The sequence below is a fragment of the Nicotiana sylvestris genome, chromosome 5 (assembly GCF_000393655.2).
Source record: "Nicotiana sylvestris chromosome 5, ASM39365v2, whole genome shotgun sequence".
NCBI lineage: Eukaryota > Viridiplantae > Streptophyta > Magnoliopsida > Solanales > Solanaceae > Nicotiana > Nicotiana sylvestris.
This window is the reverse complement of record NC_091061.1, coordinates 183,326,231-183,340,882: the sequence shown is the minus strand read 5'-3', so window position 1 is coordinate 183,340,882 and position 14,652 is coordinate 183,326,231. Positions and strand designations below refer to the sequence as shown.

The 14,652-nt window shown below is 34.9% G+C and overlaps 2 protein-coding genes across 2 annotated transcripts; both read right to left on the bottom strand.

Moving 5' to 3' along the window:
• Positions 1-8,244: 8,244 nt before the first annotated feature.
• LOC138869769 (uncharacterized) lies at positions 8,245-8,775 on the bottom strand. Its single transcript, XM_070147432.1, has one exon. It carries the CDS (start codon positions 8,773-8,775, stop codon positions 8,245-8,247), a length of 531 nt encoding a protein of 176 aa, XP_070003533.1.
• A 117-nt stretch (positions 8,776-8,892) lies between these two features.
• LOC138869768 (uncharacterized) lies at positions 8,893-9,720 on the bottom strand. Its single transcript, XM_070147431.1, has 2 exons — positions 9,519-9,720; positions 8,893-9,326 (listed from the first exon to the last, which is right to left on the bottom strand). Exons 1-2 carry the CDS (start codon positions 9,718-9,720, stop codon positions 8,893-8,895), a joined length of 636 nt encoding a protein of 211 aa, XP_070003532.1.
• Between the last annotated feature and the right edge of the window lie 4,932 nt (positions 9,721-14,652).

The window sequence follows — 14,652 nt, the reverse complement described above, 5'->3', positions numbered from 1 at the left end:
AGTGTTTTGGATATATATAGGCTTTCCAACCTTGTCCAAATTCCACGTGCAGTGTCTTCATCAATGATGTTATTTACCACATCATCTGATAAGTGCAACCTAATTGCACTAGTAGCTCTTTCATCCAAGTCAGTCCAATCCTCAACTTTCATGGTATCAGACTTTTGGCATAAGCATCTAGTACCTTGTGTAATCCTTGTTAGATGAGTAGGTCCCTCATCCTTCTTTGCCATGTTGAGAAACCGTTATCTCCATTGAATTTTTTTACCTCGTACTTTACTCCGGACATTTTTATTTTTCACCAAGTATAGTATTACCGACATTGAATAGTATTTCAGTGAGCGAGCAGAACCTATGTTCTAATACCAGTTGTTGAGAATAAAACCTACAGAAATAATATTCATGGTAATAAAAGCGGAATAATAATGTAGCACCGAGATACGATAATTAATAGAATAAAAGAGTAAAATCGATACCAAGATTTTTACGTGAAAAAAACCATTTTAATAAAGAAAAAAACCACGGCCCCGAGAGGAGCAACTGATATCACTATAGTAAGGAATTTTACACTTTGTAGGTCCGAGTAAGATACTCCAAAGACCACTACAACACTCAAAAGAAATAACCCTCTTTTGATATTCCCACCTCACTATAATATCACTCACTCTCTATTTTTCTCACAGACTATTTTCTTATACCCTGTCTGTAGAACCTCACTCTTTCTTTCTCTCTTTGTTGGTGTAATTCAAATGGCTCAGAAGCTCTCTATTTATAGAGATTCTATACCCCTACAAATGTCATCAGTGAAATCAAAATAAAGGAAAAAAAGATTTCAAAGGATGACTTTTAAGAAATTCAAAAACAACGGTGGCTGCCATTTTAGAAAAAGAAGACAAAGGAAGAAATTTGTTTTCCTTAATTTATGAGTTGGACCCCACATAATGGTGTAGACAAATTTTCTATACATGCAAGGTTGGTTTTAAAAAACTGTACCTTTTGATAGTGGTATGTCGGGGCGGCTCTAAAGGCTTGGCTGGTGAGGCCATTGCCTTGGGCCCCCAAAATTTGAAGCCCCCAAATTTACTTAATCTCTTATTATTATGACTAATATATACTATAGAATTTATATAATTATTATAAGGAAAAATGTTATAGTATATTTTTTTGTTATTTGATTGAGGTTCTTTTATTCCAATAAATTCATAAATTATGATAATTTTTCACTCATTAATTAGTATATTTGCTTCACTTTTCACTTTTAATTTATCCTTTTTATATAGGAATTAAGATATATATCGACAACATAATAAATTTCTTTTACAATCTTCTTTGAAACTGCATGAACACAAAGGCATCATGCACCGGTTTTCTTTTAGTGTAATTCAACATATTACAATAGGTTATTTATAATTAAGATATTCACCAATAAGTAATATAATGAGTTACAATTATCATTTAAATTGATCAGAATGAGTAAATATTTTTGACACTGTCAATGTTCAAAACTTAAGTTATTACGCTACGTACGTTTATTTCCTTTTCTTGATTGTGATGATAGCCAAATCAAAATTTTCACTTTGAGTTCTGGACCTCAATATCCGATAATCTACCACTTTATTCTATGTGCTCTTTTTCCTTCTTCTTTTTTTTTTGAAATTCGCTATTTTTTGTCTTGAATAATTAATTTGCTGTTTAGAAAGTAAATTTTGTTACTAGTGTAAAAAATTTATAAAATAACTTTAAGGGCTTCTCAATATATATGGTTTCCTCTTACCAATCATCATTGAGACGGATGCACAAGCAATAATTGGTATGTTAAAGTCACCAGCAATGAGCTTTATTAATATTATTAATGATTGCAGGTCCTTGCTCCGACAGTTGGATAGTCCATCAGTACAAGTTATCTACAGAGAGCAGAATTGTGTAGCAGATAAATTAGCTAAATATGGTGCAACGCATGTACAAGAGCAATGCCTACTTTTTGGAACACCCCCACCTTTTTTTATGTCTTGTTATGAACAAGATCAACAGGGCACACTCCACAACAGGATGTCTCGGCAACTTAGTAGGAATGTTACACAATCTCTCTCTGGATCATATGGTTTAGCTAGTGTGTGTAATAGTACAACTCCCTTAGTAGCTTCTACTTCCAGTACTAGTGTTGTTTCCCAAGTAGTGGGAAACAAACAATCTAGCTCTATATTTGTACAACGGATGCCGTATATGCATCCAAGACTCTAAACTTATATAAATATTTGTTTTGTTATAATATTGCCTATCTTTCCAACCAAAAAAAAAAAATAGTTTCGTCTTAGGCCACAAGATCTGTTGAGCCGCCATGGTGGTATGGATCAAGTTCTAGCTTAACCTAGATTCATTAGGATATCCTCTAATTTCTGTTTGACTTCATGGTGCTGACCTGAAGTGCTGTGATATATTGTTCTGGAGCACCAAAATTTCTTCTTGTGAATCATACTTTGAGGAATACCTGTATATAGTATTGAAACATTGGGGTGTTTTGCAATACTTGGAACTCATCTCCCTGTTTGCCAAAGGGACTGCCTTGGGCATCTGATATGGCTATTAAATGACATAGATGCCACCCATGGCTGAGTTTTTGGGGTCATTACACAATCCGTAAAGCAGTCCCCCTTGTAATTATCTCACAGCCCATTCTTGCTCCTGAAATCAATATACTACCTTTATCAATAATAATAAAAAATAAAAAATAAAAATACTCTGCTGATAGGCGCAGGACTTTGTAAGAAGATACAGTGATTGGTACGATTTTAAAGGACATTGGCTGGTTGGAAAAATAAAAGATTCTCGCCTTTGACGCGAAACAACTCAATTTTTCAAACATTTTGAAATATAAGGGGTCGTTTGGTATGAGATATAAGTACATATAGTGCTAGTATAAAATTTAATATCATCTTAACACTTTGTTTGGTTAGCAAATCTGGTATAAGTTATTTCGGGATTAAAATTAATACTGGGATAACTTATACATTGTAGGGGGTGGGGTAATTAGTGTCGGGATAACTTATACCTTCTTCTTAAAAATTATGCAAATGTCATTTTAATACAACATACCAAATAGTGAATAAAAAATAATACCAATATAACTAATTCCAGCATATCTAATCCCAACATAATTTATCTCAGCATAACTCATATTCAAACTAAACGACCCATAAATGTACTTTGAGTGTTTGTCATAGTATGTGGACATATTCGTTTTCTTGTTTGAGCTACGTGAATATGATTTGGCAGTTGTCACTATTTTGTGTTTCACATGTAGCATGGATAATTGATTTCTATGATTGAAAAGTAAAATGCTTCACTTTTTTGGTTTTCCTAGGAATTAGACTTCTCCAATTTGTTTGAGGCGTTTGATTTATGTAGCTTGCTTTAGAATTTTGTAATTTTTTTATCTTGACGATTGAGACTTTTGAATTTGTTAGATCTAGTTTTAATGATGCAAATAATATATTTATGCAGGTAATCAATTACAAAAGAACAAGGAACCAAGAAGATACTACAAGATTGTTGAAGTCAATCTTGATGCTTAAGGAAAGAAATCAATCAACAATGATTATGAATCAATTAGCAAATCTGGATGCCTAAGGAAAGAAATCAATCAGTAAAGATTACGGACAGCTGCGATGGAAAGAACCAAGCAAGCCTAAACTTAAGGCATTAATCAAGGCCAGCATATCCGGAAGATCGAAGATTCTGTAAAGATTGCTAAGCGGCTAATTTCGAAAGGACCAACAATCAAGGAGCAAACCTTCATTATAAACAAATGTTGAAGGAAAAATATCAAGGAAGAGCAACGGCTAGATATCTTATTCTTGGAAAGAATCAATCTCTTTCCAAGGATCAAATCTCTTGGGTTGTCAAGCTTCTTCAACAATCAATCTTTACCAAAGTATTTATACCTAGCTTTAAACCTTAGACTAATATACTTTGATCGAACCAAAAAACTCTCTCTTTGTTCTGCTGCAAACAAATATTGTAGTTCTCTAAGATCTGTTATGTAATAAGTCAGAGAAAAAAGGAGAGCACAATACTGGTGAGGCATTGTATCAAAAAGAAACGAGTGTTAGAGGAACTGAGTTATCAAGTCATTTCCATTGTACTCGGAGAAATGCATTTACCAAAGAGAACTCCCTTGCAATCCAAGGGGAATGGACTAGGATTCACATTGAATCCGAACCAGTACAAAATTCCGGTGTCTTTAATATATTCATGCACTTACTTTCTACATCTTACTTTCTGTCATTATAATTGTTAACTCATTACATCTAGTCGACTAATTGACAAACTAGTCAACTAATAAGAGATTAAGTTTAAAAATATACAATTCACCCCCGCCCCCCTCTTGTACTTTCAATTGATATCATAGCAAGGCTCACATTCTACTTTTGCTTAACAGCTTGTGAGAAAAGATCATGGCAAAATAAGTTATCATAAGAGCTCTCTTTTAGGAAGGAACTTCACAAGTTAGACCACCATACTTCAATGGACAACATTTCTCCCATTGGAAAGTGTGGATGGGGATCTTTGCCAAGGCCTATGACGTTAAAGTTTGGAGAGTCATCAAAAAGGGGAACTATCCCCTACCAGCTACTACTCCACCACTTCTGATCCTGAAGACATAGATTCATATACAAAAGAGCAAATGGAAGGGGTACAAGTTAATAATAAAGAGAGAAATTTGCTTCATAATGCTATAAGTGGTGAAGAATATGAGAAAATCTCAAGCTGTGATACAACCAAAGAAATGTAGGACTAGTTTGAGGTCACATATGAAGGTATCAACAAAGTAAAGGAAACACATATCAACATGATGGTTCATGATTACGAACTCTTCTTAATGAAAGAAGGAGAATCTATTGAAGAGATGTTTGCCAGGTTTAGCAAAATAATTAGCGATCTAAAGGCATTTGGAAAGCCTTATACCAGTGGTGATCAAGTTAGAAAAATTCTCAGGAGTTTGCCAACCACTCGGCAGACCAAAGTAGTCACACTGGAATCTCAGGATCTAAACAAATTATCTTATGATGAGCTACGAGGAGAACTAATAGCTTTTGAAAAGACTCATCTCAAGAAGACTAGTCAAGAAGAAAAAAAGAAAATAGTCGCATTCAAGACCTCAACTGAAATAGCTGAAAACGAAATTGATGATGATCCGAAGCTCTACAAAAAGAGATTGCTATGCTATCAAGAAACATGGATGGATTAATGAGAAGATTCTAGAATACAAAGAAAGGAAGAATCCCACCAAGACGATCCAAGCAATACAACGAACAGGACAAGAATGATGGGAAGTGCTATGAGTGTGGAAGATTTGGGCACATTCAAGCTGAGTACCCAGAACTAAAAAGTAAGATCTCTAGAGGCTTTAACAAGAACAAATCTTTCGGAAGCTGGAGTGATGAGGACAATTCAGACCATGAAGAGATAGCAAATCTTTGTTTCATATTCTGGAAAATGAAATGAACAAATCCTCAGGATGTTGGACAGATGAGGACACTTCAGATGAAGAAAATGAAAATTGTTTCATGGAACGAGGTGAAACAAGTGAAGTAAGATCTTATAACTGTGAAAGATGCAATGAATTGCAGGATATTCTCGATTTAACTTTGAAAGAGTCTCAAAAAATAATGAATGAGCTTAAGAGACTTACAAAAGAAGTTAAAGACCGGAAACTCAAATATGAAGTATGTGAAATCAAAAAAGAAGTACTTCAAGAAGAGTTTGAGGAATTGCAAATGCAACTCAATGGCATGCGCAAATCCACCAGTCACAGTTCTGTTAGGTCAAACTTGATGACTTACAAGTCAACTGGAAAAGGACCAGCCAGAACTAAGTCAACTAGTACTAACACTAATGAAAGACCTAAAGGTAGGTCGAAAGTTACGTGTCATTACTGTAACAAAAGTAGGCATAAATATTCCTTTTGTCGTTTTCGTACAGCAAACATTTCAGGATGGGTTTGGAAACCAAAAAACTATTCTGAATCTGGTAACACTAACCCTCCAGGACCCACGCAAGCTTGGGTACCTAAAAGAAAGTAATCACCTTGTTTTGCAGGAACACCACAGAATAAGCTGCAAAGGAAAATGGTATCTAGACAGTGCTTGTTCCAGTCATATGACAGGCGACAAAAACCTGTTCAAAGAAGTTACAAAAATTGATGGAGGAAGTGTTAAGTTTGGGGATGACTCAAAAGGCAAAATAATTGGTACTGGAACTATTTTCTTCAATAACAACTATGACAGCACTGAAGTTTATCTTGTCGATAGCCTCAACTACAATCTCTTGAGCATAAATCAACTTTGTGACTCGGGATATGAGGTAAATTTTAAGAAAACATGATGTGCTATTGAAGATGAATTAGGTAAAATAGTCCTTCTTCGAAAAAGGTAGGGAAATGTTTATATTCTTGATGGTTTTGAAAAGATAGATGGCGATATTTGCTTAACTTCTATGTCTGATGATCCATGGCTGTGGCATAGGAAACTTGGTCAAGCTAGCATGCATTTGATAGAAAAATTGTACAAACATGAGTTAGTTGTTGGTCTACCTGTTAACCCAAAAAATAGTTTTTAAGGTCAAAGCAATAATTTTATATGACGGGCCACAAGCAACTGATTCAATCCGAAAGATATAAAATTTTGTTAATACAACGTGATATAGAAGTGGGAAATAAATTCAATGATAGATAATATAATAAAAATAAAGCAAAGACGAAAGAATTCTTATTGAATGATCTTTGATAGGATAATGAGCTGAACAGAGCTTGAAGGGTCGAACTATGGCTAACTTGAGAGCAATATGCTATAAATTACAATGTATAGAATTATAGAGAAGAAAATTAGACTGCCTGATGGTGGTAAAAGTATGTCTATTTATAGGGCTAAATCTAAGTAACTAGTCTTCTTAAATTATGGGTCCATTATGAGCATTTACTCAATCTATCCATTACTTTTGGAAGATTTGTAACAGTTGTGTAAATGCTGGAATTCCGTAACTCATGACTTAATTCCGTAATTGATGAGTTAATTCTATAACTAATGAGTTAATTCCATAACTGATGTGTCAATCTCGTGCCTGTTGAGTCAATCTCGCGCTTATTGAGTCAATCTCATGCCTGTTGAGTCAATCCCGTGCCTGTTGAGTCAATCTTGTGCCTGTTGAGTCAATCTTGTAATTGATTGCCTTGTTATGACAGTTACAATTATTTATTCAATTTATTAATAATTGATTTATAACTGATGGTGTAATGATGGTAAATCCCATATAATCCCAGATTAATTGATTCCTTCCTCATTTGTAATTATGAGATATTCTCCTACACCTGATCCGGGCTATTTCATGATGATCAGTTCCGAGGCTAACAGGCACGATACGAGTATGGTCGGTCCCAGGGGTGTTTCACATATCATATTTATATGTCATTCTTCACTTTTCTTCAAACTTTGCTGACATGTGTCGCCATTTAATAGACCCACATGGTGAGTCTAATTTTTACTAATACAGATAGTCCTCCCCACTTTCGGTTACTCACTATGATGTGACCGGGAAGTGGACGATTTTGTCCTTTTCATCCTTTCCTCTGCCTCATTAAAAACCTTTCTAGAAAAATCCAATAGGGACAAAAACCAGACGAAGGAAAAAAGAGTGCAGAACTTAGAGATTCAGATGATAACTCCACCGTTTATGTTCCTTTCGTCAATAATCAGTTGGTTTACCCCTGTCTTGTTTTGGGGTTTGAAGACAAATCTTTTCCTTATGTTTGCAAAGTTATAAATTTCGGCTTTATTTTCTGCCTATTTTAATGTTTGGCTTTTTGTTTTACCCTTTAACTTTACATTGAAAATGCTTCAATGCTCCGTGACTTTTTTGAATAAGCACGAATTATAAAAGAGGGCCCTTTTTTGATCGACACTTAATGAAAAAGACGTCTCAACTTCATAATGGTGTGAATATACAAAAGAGAGATAGGAACTTTCACATATTTTTCTTTAACAATGTTTTGAAGAAAGTTTTTGCATTGAACTTTCATAAGATTTCACATGTGTTTGTGTATCGTCTATAACTCACTTTGCAACTGTTTTTTCTTTTAACATATCTATTATAAATGAAATCTCTAACCTCTTTTCTCGCACCTGTTTGAATGCTTCTGCTTCCACCCATTTAGTAAAATAATCACTGAGTACGAGCAAAAAATTTTACCTATCCTTTTGCTTGTGGAAGTGGACCCACGATATCCATCCCCCATTTCATAAATGGCCATGGTGTAATGACCGGATGTAACAACTCTACTGGTCTATGCATGTTATTATCGTACCTTTGGCATTTATCATATTTAGCTACGACATTTTCTGCTTCTTCTTCCATTTTGGGCCAATAATAACCTGCCCTTATTATAGTTCTTACTAGTGATCTTCCTCCTGTGTGATTCCCATAATACCCCTCGTGTATTTCTCTCATTACGTATTCTGTCTGAGAAGGTCTGAGGCATCTTGCTAAGGGACCACCGAACATTTTTCGATAAAGATTGCCTTGCTTTAAACAATATCGAGCAGCCTTTTTTCGAAGCGCGTGAGCTTTTCTCTTATCTTCAAGGACGATACCATACTGCAAAAAGGCAACAATCTCGTTCCTCCAATCCCATGTTAAGTTATTAAAATTTACCTCATTCTTATATGGATCAAGTACTGAATGAAACAAATGTATTACAAAAGCATTTTCATTGTTTGCCATGTCTGCCGCAGATACAAGATTAGCTAAGGCATCTGCCTCAACATTTTCATCTCTTGGTATTTGTGTAACCTTCCAGGTTTGATATTACCTGAATAGATCTCGTACCTTCTCTAAATACTATTGTATTCGTGCTTTCCTGGATGTATAAGTCCCCAGCATTTGGTTAACCACAAGCTGCGAATCACTTTTGATTACAATCCGATTAATGCCGAGTTCCCGTACCAATTCTAAACCTGCAATCACAACTTCATACTCTGCTTCATTGTTAGTTATAGAATGGCATTTAATGGCTTGTCGAATGGTTTCAGTCGTAGGTGGTACCAAAACAATTCCTAAGCCTGCAACTTTTACATTAGATGAACCATCAGTGAATTGAGTCCAAATTCCTAGATTAGATCGGTTGAGAACCTGCAATTCTTTTTCTGCTTCTAATTGCATTTTTTGGCTAAAATCAGCCACGAAATCTGCTAACACTTGAGACTTAATCATGGTTCTAAGTTGGTATGCGATGTCATATTCACTTAATTCTATAGCCCATTTGGCTAACCAACCTGATAACTCATGCTTGTGTAATATATTGCGCAATGGATAAGCAGTTACTACAACAATAGAATGACATTAAAAATAAGGTCTTAATTTTCTAGATGCCATGATTAATGGAAGTGCAAGTTTTTCTAATTGAGGATACCGCGTCTCCGCATCTAATAAAGATTTACTGACATAATAGATCAAAGATTGTTTACCTTGGTCCTCACGGACTAGAACAGCACTTACCGCCACTTCTGAGACAGCAAGGTAGATGAGCAATCTTTCCCCAGCCTTTGGTTTTGCAAGCAATGGCGGATTTGATAAATATATCTTCAAATTTTTGAGTGCCTGTTGACATTCCTCATTCCATTCAAAGCGATCATGTTTTTTAAGAGATGAAAAGAATTTAAAGCACATTTTTGATGAATTTACTCAATCCATCCATTACTTTTGGAAGACTTGTAACAGCTGTGTAAATACTGGAATTCTGTAACTGATGAGTTAATTCCATAATTGATGAGTTAATTCCGTAACTGATGAGTCAATCCCGTGCCTGTTGAATCAATCCTGTGCCTGTTGAGTCAATCTCGTGCCTGTTGATTGCCTTGTTGTGACTGTTACAATCATTTATTGCATTTATTAATAATTGATTTATAACTGATGGTGTAATGATGGTAAATCCCATATAATCTGGGATTAATTGATTCTTTCCTCATTTGTAATTATGAGATATTCTCTCGCACCTGATCCGGGCTATTTCATGATGATTAGTTCCGAGGTTAACATGCACGGTACGAGTATGTTTGGTCCCGGGGGTGTTTCACATATCATCTTTACATGTCATTCTTCACTTTTCTTCAACTTTACTGACACGTGTCGCCATTTAATAGACCCATATGGCGAGTCTAATTTTTACTAATACAGATAGTCCCCCCCACTTTCTGGTTACTCACTATGATGTGACCGAGAAGTGGAATTTTATCTTTTCTATCCTTGCCTCTGCCTCATTAAAAACCTTACCAGAAAAATCCAATAGGGACAAAAATCGAACGAAGGAAAAAATAGTGCAGAACTTAGAGATTCAGATGATAACTCCACCCTTATGTTCCTTTCATCAATAATCGGTTGGTTTACCCCTGTCTTGTTTTGGGGTTTGAAGACAAATCTTTGTCATATGTTTGCAAAGTTTGATATATAAATTTTGGCTTTATTTTCTACCTATTTTAATGTTTGGGTTTTTGTTTCACCCTTTAACTTTGCATTAAAAATGCTTCAATGCTCCGTTACTTTTTTTGAATAAGTACGAATTATAAAAGAGGACCCTTTTTTGATCGACACTTATTGAAGAAGACGTCTCAACTTCATAATGGTGTAAATATACAAAAGAGAGATAGGAACTTTCACATGTTTTTCTTTAACAATGTTTTGAAGAGAGTTTTTGCATTGAACTTTCATAACATTTCATATGTGTTTGTGTATCATCTATAACTCACTTTGCAACTTTATTAATTAAAACAGATTCGTTATAAACTTGTACTCATAACTATTTTTTATTTTGCAACCATTTTTTTGAGTTAGTACAAGGGGATAATTGTTTTTGTTTACAACAGTTTTAAATATAAGGGTATGAATTTTTACCCATAATTGTTTTTATTGATAACAATTTTCAAATGAATACAAGGGTAATGCTTTTTCATCCATAATTGTTTTCATTTACAACAGTTTTTCAGTAAGTACAAAGATGTGCATTTTTACCCATAACTAATATTCTACCTTTAACCTGAACATTCGTTTACATTTACGAATATGATTTCTTTGGTTTTTGAGTCAGGCTTTTTGTTTTGAATCTTTGGCTCTTTTGATTTTGCTCATAGTACTTGACTTGTTAGGAAGATGGATCTTCAGGCTTGAGCTTTGACTTTTTGATAGTCTTATTTGCTTCATCTTTGCCTTCCATACTGTATAGTCCCCCAAGTGTTTGAGCTTTGAAGAATGAAATCTCGAACACTTGACTATTCCTTCCATGTGGCCAATTTCCTGAAAAGGAAAAAGATACGGGACTCGGAGGTATATTTTTTAGATGATGACTGCTTAACCCTTTTATTTCATCAGAAGGGTTGTACCCTAGACCGGGAATAATACAGTGTTCCTTGTGTCTTTCGGGTCTAATATCATCATTTGGCATTTTAGGGAATTTATCTGAATACAAGTTTTTCTTGGCACTTTTGAAAATTATTTGGATGCTCATACTTAGTCTTTTAGACTTAAAATATATACTTGGATGCATCGTTACATGTGCGATGTCTTAATGTTGCACCTTTGGGTGTCTAACTTTTATATAAAAGAGGGCCCTTTTATATACTTTAAACGCTATGAATAGGACGTCTCCTTTTCATTCGGGCGTAAAATAGGATTGATTGATCCGAGTCATAATACAATTAGCCATTAAGAAAGGCCTATATATTTAACTTGGATGGTCGTCGTTGGACCGAATATAAGTCACGTGTTTGTTCAAAGTGAACTTTATTCTGGTGGCTTATTTACATACCTTTATCTTGACTTAGATATAAAACTCTCGTTTTTTATCGTGGGATTCTTGACTTTGACATGGAATTCTCGATCTTTTTTGTATAGTAAATGTATTTTTGAAGAACTCATTCAACACTGTTTGAAGTGTTTATGCTTGATATGAGTAAGACAACTAATTGAGTTGAGCTAGTAAATAATGTCAGTATACTCTTAGGAATTCTATCTCCCAAGGCAATTAATTGCTTGCATCACTTCTTATAATGTTAGGTTAATTGACTAATCTTCAAGTATAAGTAATCTCCCTAGTGTTTGGGTTTTGAGGTATGAGAACTCAAACACTGGAATCATAATTTGACGGTCTGCAGTTTAATAGTCCTAGTAGGATAGTTAGTTTCGATATTGATGGACTTTCAAATGGCCCAGTTCCAACATAGGTACGGTACCGGAGCTCTTTTTATCAAATATTTGGTACTCTGGATGGGAACTATGGAGGTTCTAAAATGTTGTCGAGGATCGTGTCATATCTTGATTTGAGCTATTCATACTGACTTTGATGAGTTATCGATTTAAAGCCTTATTGTCGGAGTAATTTTCACTGCTTTCTTGATAAATTTCTCGTATCATATATTTTATTTGTTTGGCCCATGTGGCATTTTAGCTTTTGGAGCCTTGAATATTTTTAAATATAATTCTCCTTCAATAAGGCAGTAGAGGATGAGACGTACTCAGAGTTATCGAGAGCATGCTTGTTTTTGGGTAAAGTCTCATTCTATAGGTAATAAATGAATATTATGTCAATTCCAAATTAAATTAGTCATGCTTACCTCATTTTCATTCTAATTGATGATAGATCAGGGATTGCCTAAATAAGGGATGGCTCGATCCCGAGACTGTTTGATCCGAAAATGATATTTCTCAATAAGAGCCCAGAGTTGCTTTCGGAGTTAGTGATATCAGCAGTAGATCCGAGACTAGCACATTCAGCTCGATTTTCTTGGGCTGCATAGTTTTCTTGGATTTGATCAATCGTTAAATCAATATTTTTGCTCTGAGTCCCCAAGCTAATTTAAGCCTTGTAGCATATGCTTCATACTCGACTTTGTTGTTAGTAATAAAATAACTTTTATGAATTATATAACTACTTTCCCTGATAGGCATTAAGCATTGTCCCTAACTCGAGAAGTTTAGTACTTGTGGACCTAATTATGTAGAAGGTCCAGATCCCGAGAATTATCTCAGAAATAACATGTTCGGGTAATATGTTCGAGCTAAGATTAATCATGAAATCTGCTAAATTTGTGATTTTATAGTCGTACATGGATGATAAATAATATCACATTCACTTAGTTTGACTACTCATTTAGCTAACCTTCCTGACAGTTCATGTTTATACAAAATATTGCGTAATGAAAATATAGTGACTACGGGAATTGAATGACATTGAAATAAAGCCTTAGATTTAGGGCAACTACAATTAATGCCAACTTATCAAAATGTAGATATGTAGTTTTCATATTTAAGAGCATTTTATAATAGATAGGAGAATGTGTACCTTTATCTTCTTGAATTAAAATTGCATTTACCGAGACATCCGAGATAATTTGGTGTACCGGCAATCATCTTTCTCCTCGAAATTTTGAAAGTAATGATGCGTTGTTGTTAGATAGCAAGTTCGAATGATTCGACTTTTCAGACTAAACCGATCTTTCGAAGTTCTGTAACTTTATCTTTTATTATTTAACTCTAGTTTCTTCCTTTGCTTGAACGGATTATACCGCGGGTCAATATTGAGCATATAAATATTTACCTCCGGTGGTATACTTGTTATGTTAGCATGGAGGCAAGCAAAGCAATTTTTGTTAACATGTAAAAGTTTAATCAACTTACCTTTATATTCGGTATCGAGTCTCGACCAACGTAAACCTTCCTATTTGGGAAGTCAGTGATAATTTCTAGTTCTTCGACATTTTACCTCATGGCTTCTGATGCCTTCGGGTCAATGATTGCTTTCGAAAATATTTGTATAATTGTCCAAGGTTATTAATGAACCTTCCTTCCTCGTGGTCTTTTCCATCCCGCAGCTATCTCTTCTTTTTCAGTTGTTAGGTGTGGTATCTTTGTAAGCAATCTCGTGGCTGTTTTACCCATGTTCCTTCTAATTTTCATTCATCTCCTGTGAAATTTTACAATTTAGCAAGGTAATTCCTTACCTGTTCGGGTAGATCCGGATCGTTTCCAGCCCGTGAAGAAAATCTCGTATCTCTTTGCTCGGACCTATTTTTTTTAGATTTTTGTGTTTAGATTTGAATCACCCAAGAATCACATATGCTTGATCTCCGGACCTGTTTTTGACTTTCAATTGAATGAAAGTCCTCAGTTCGGAGCTTTGTACTATATCAAATGTAAATTTTACTCCTCAGTTTCGGGAGGGTCCGGCGTTATTCTTATGACTCCTTCAATCGGATCCGAAATCACCTCGCTTTGGTTTTTGAACCTGTTTTTGGACATCTTATTAGTGTTGATTCGACTTACCGTGTCTTTTTCTGTTTAAATTTTGGTGTTGTAACGATTATGCATATCATTCTCGCAGGATAGATAGGAATTCCCGGAGATATTCTATCCGCCCGTTTTGTTCCTTTATCTGTTTCTGTAAGGTTAGAACTAAATTTTGCAAATTAAAATTACCTGATGTATCTGAACCTCCTATTCCGGAATTGTTTCGTACAGATCCGTTATAATCGGTTTTTGTATTGATAGTTGCGGCACCAATATATTAATGTACATTCTCTATTTTTCCCTGCTTGTTGCTTACATATCATT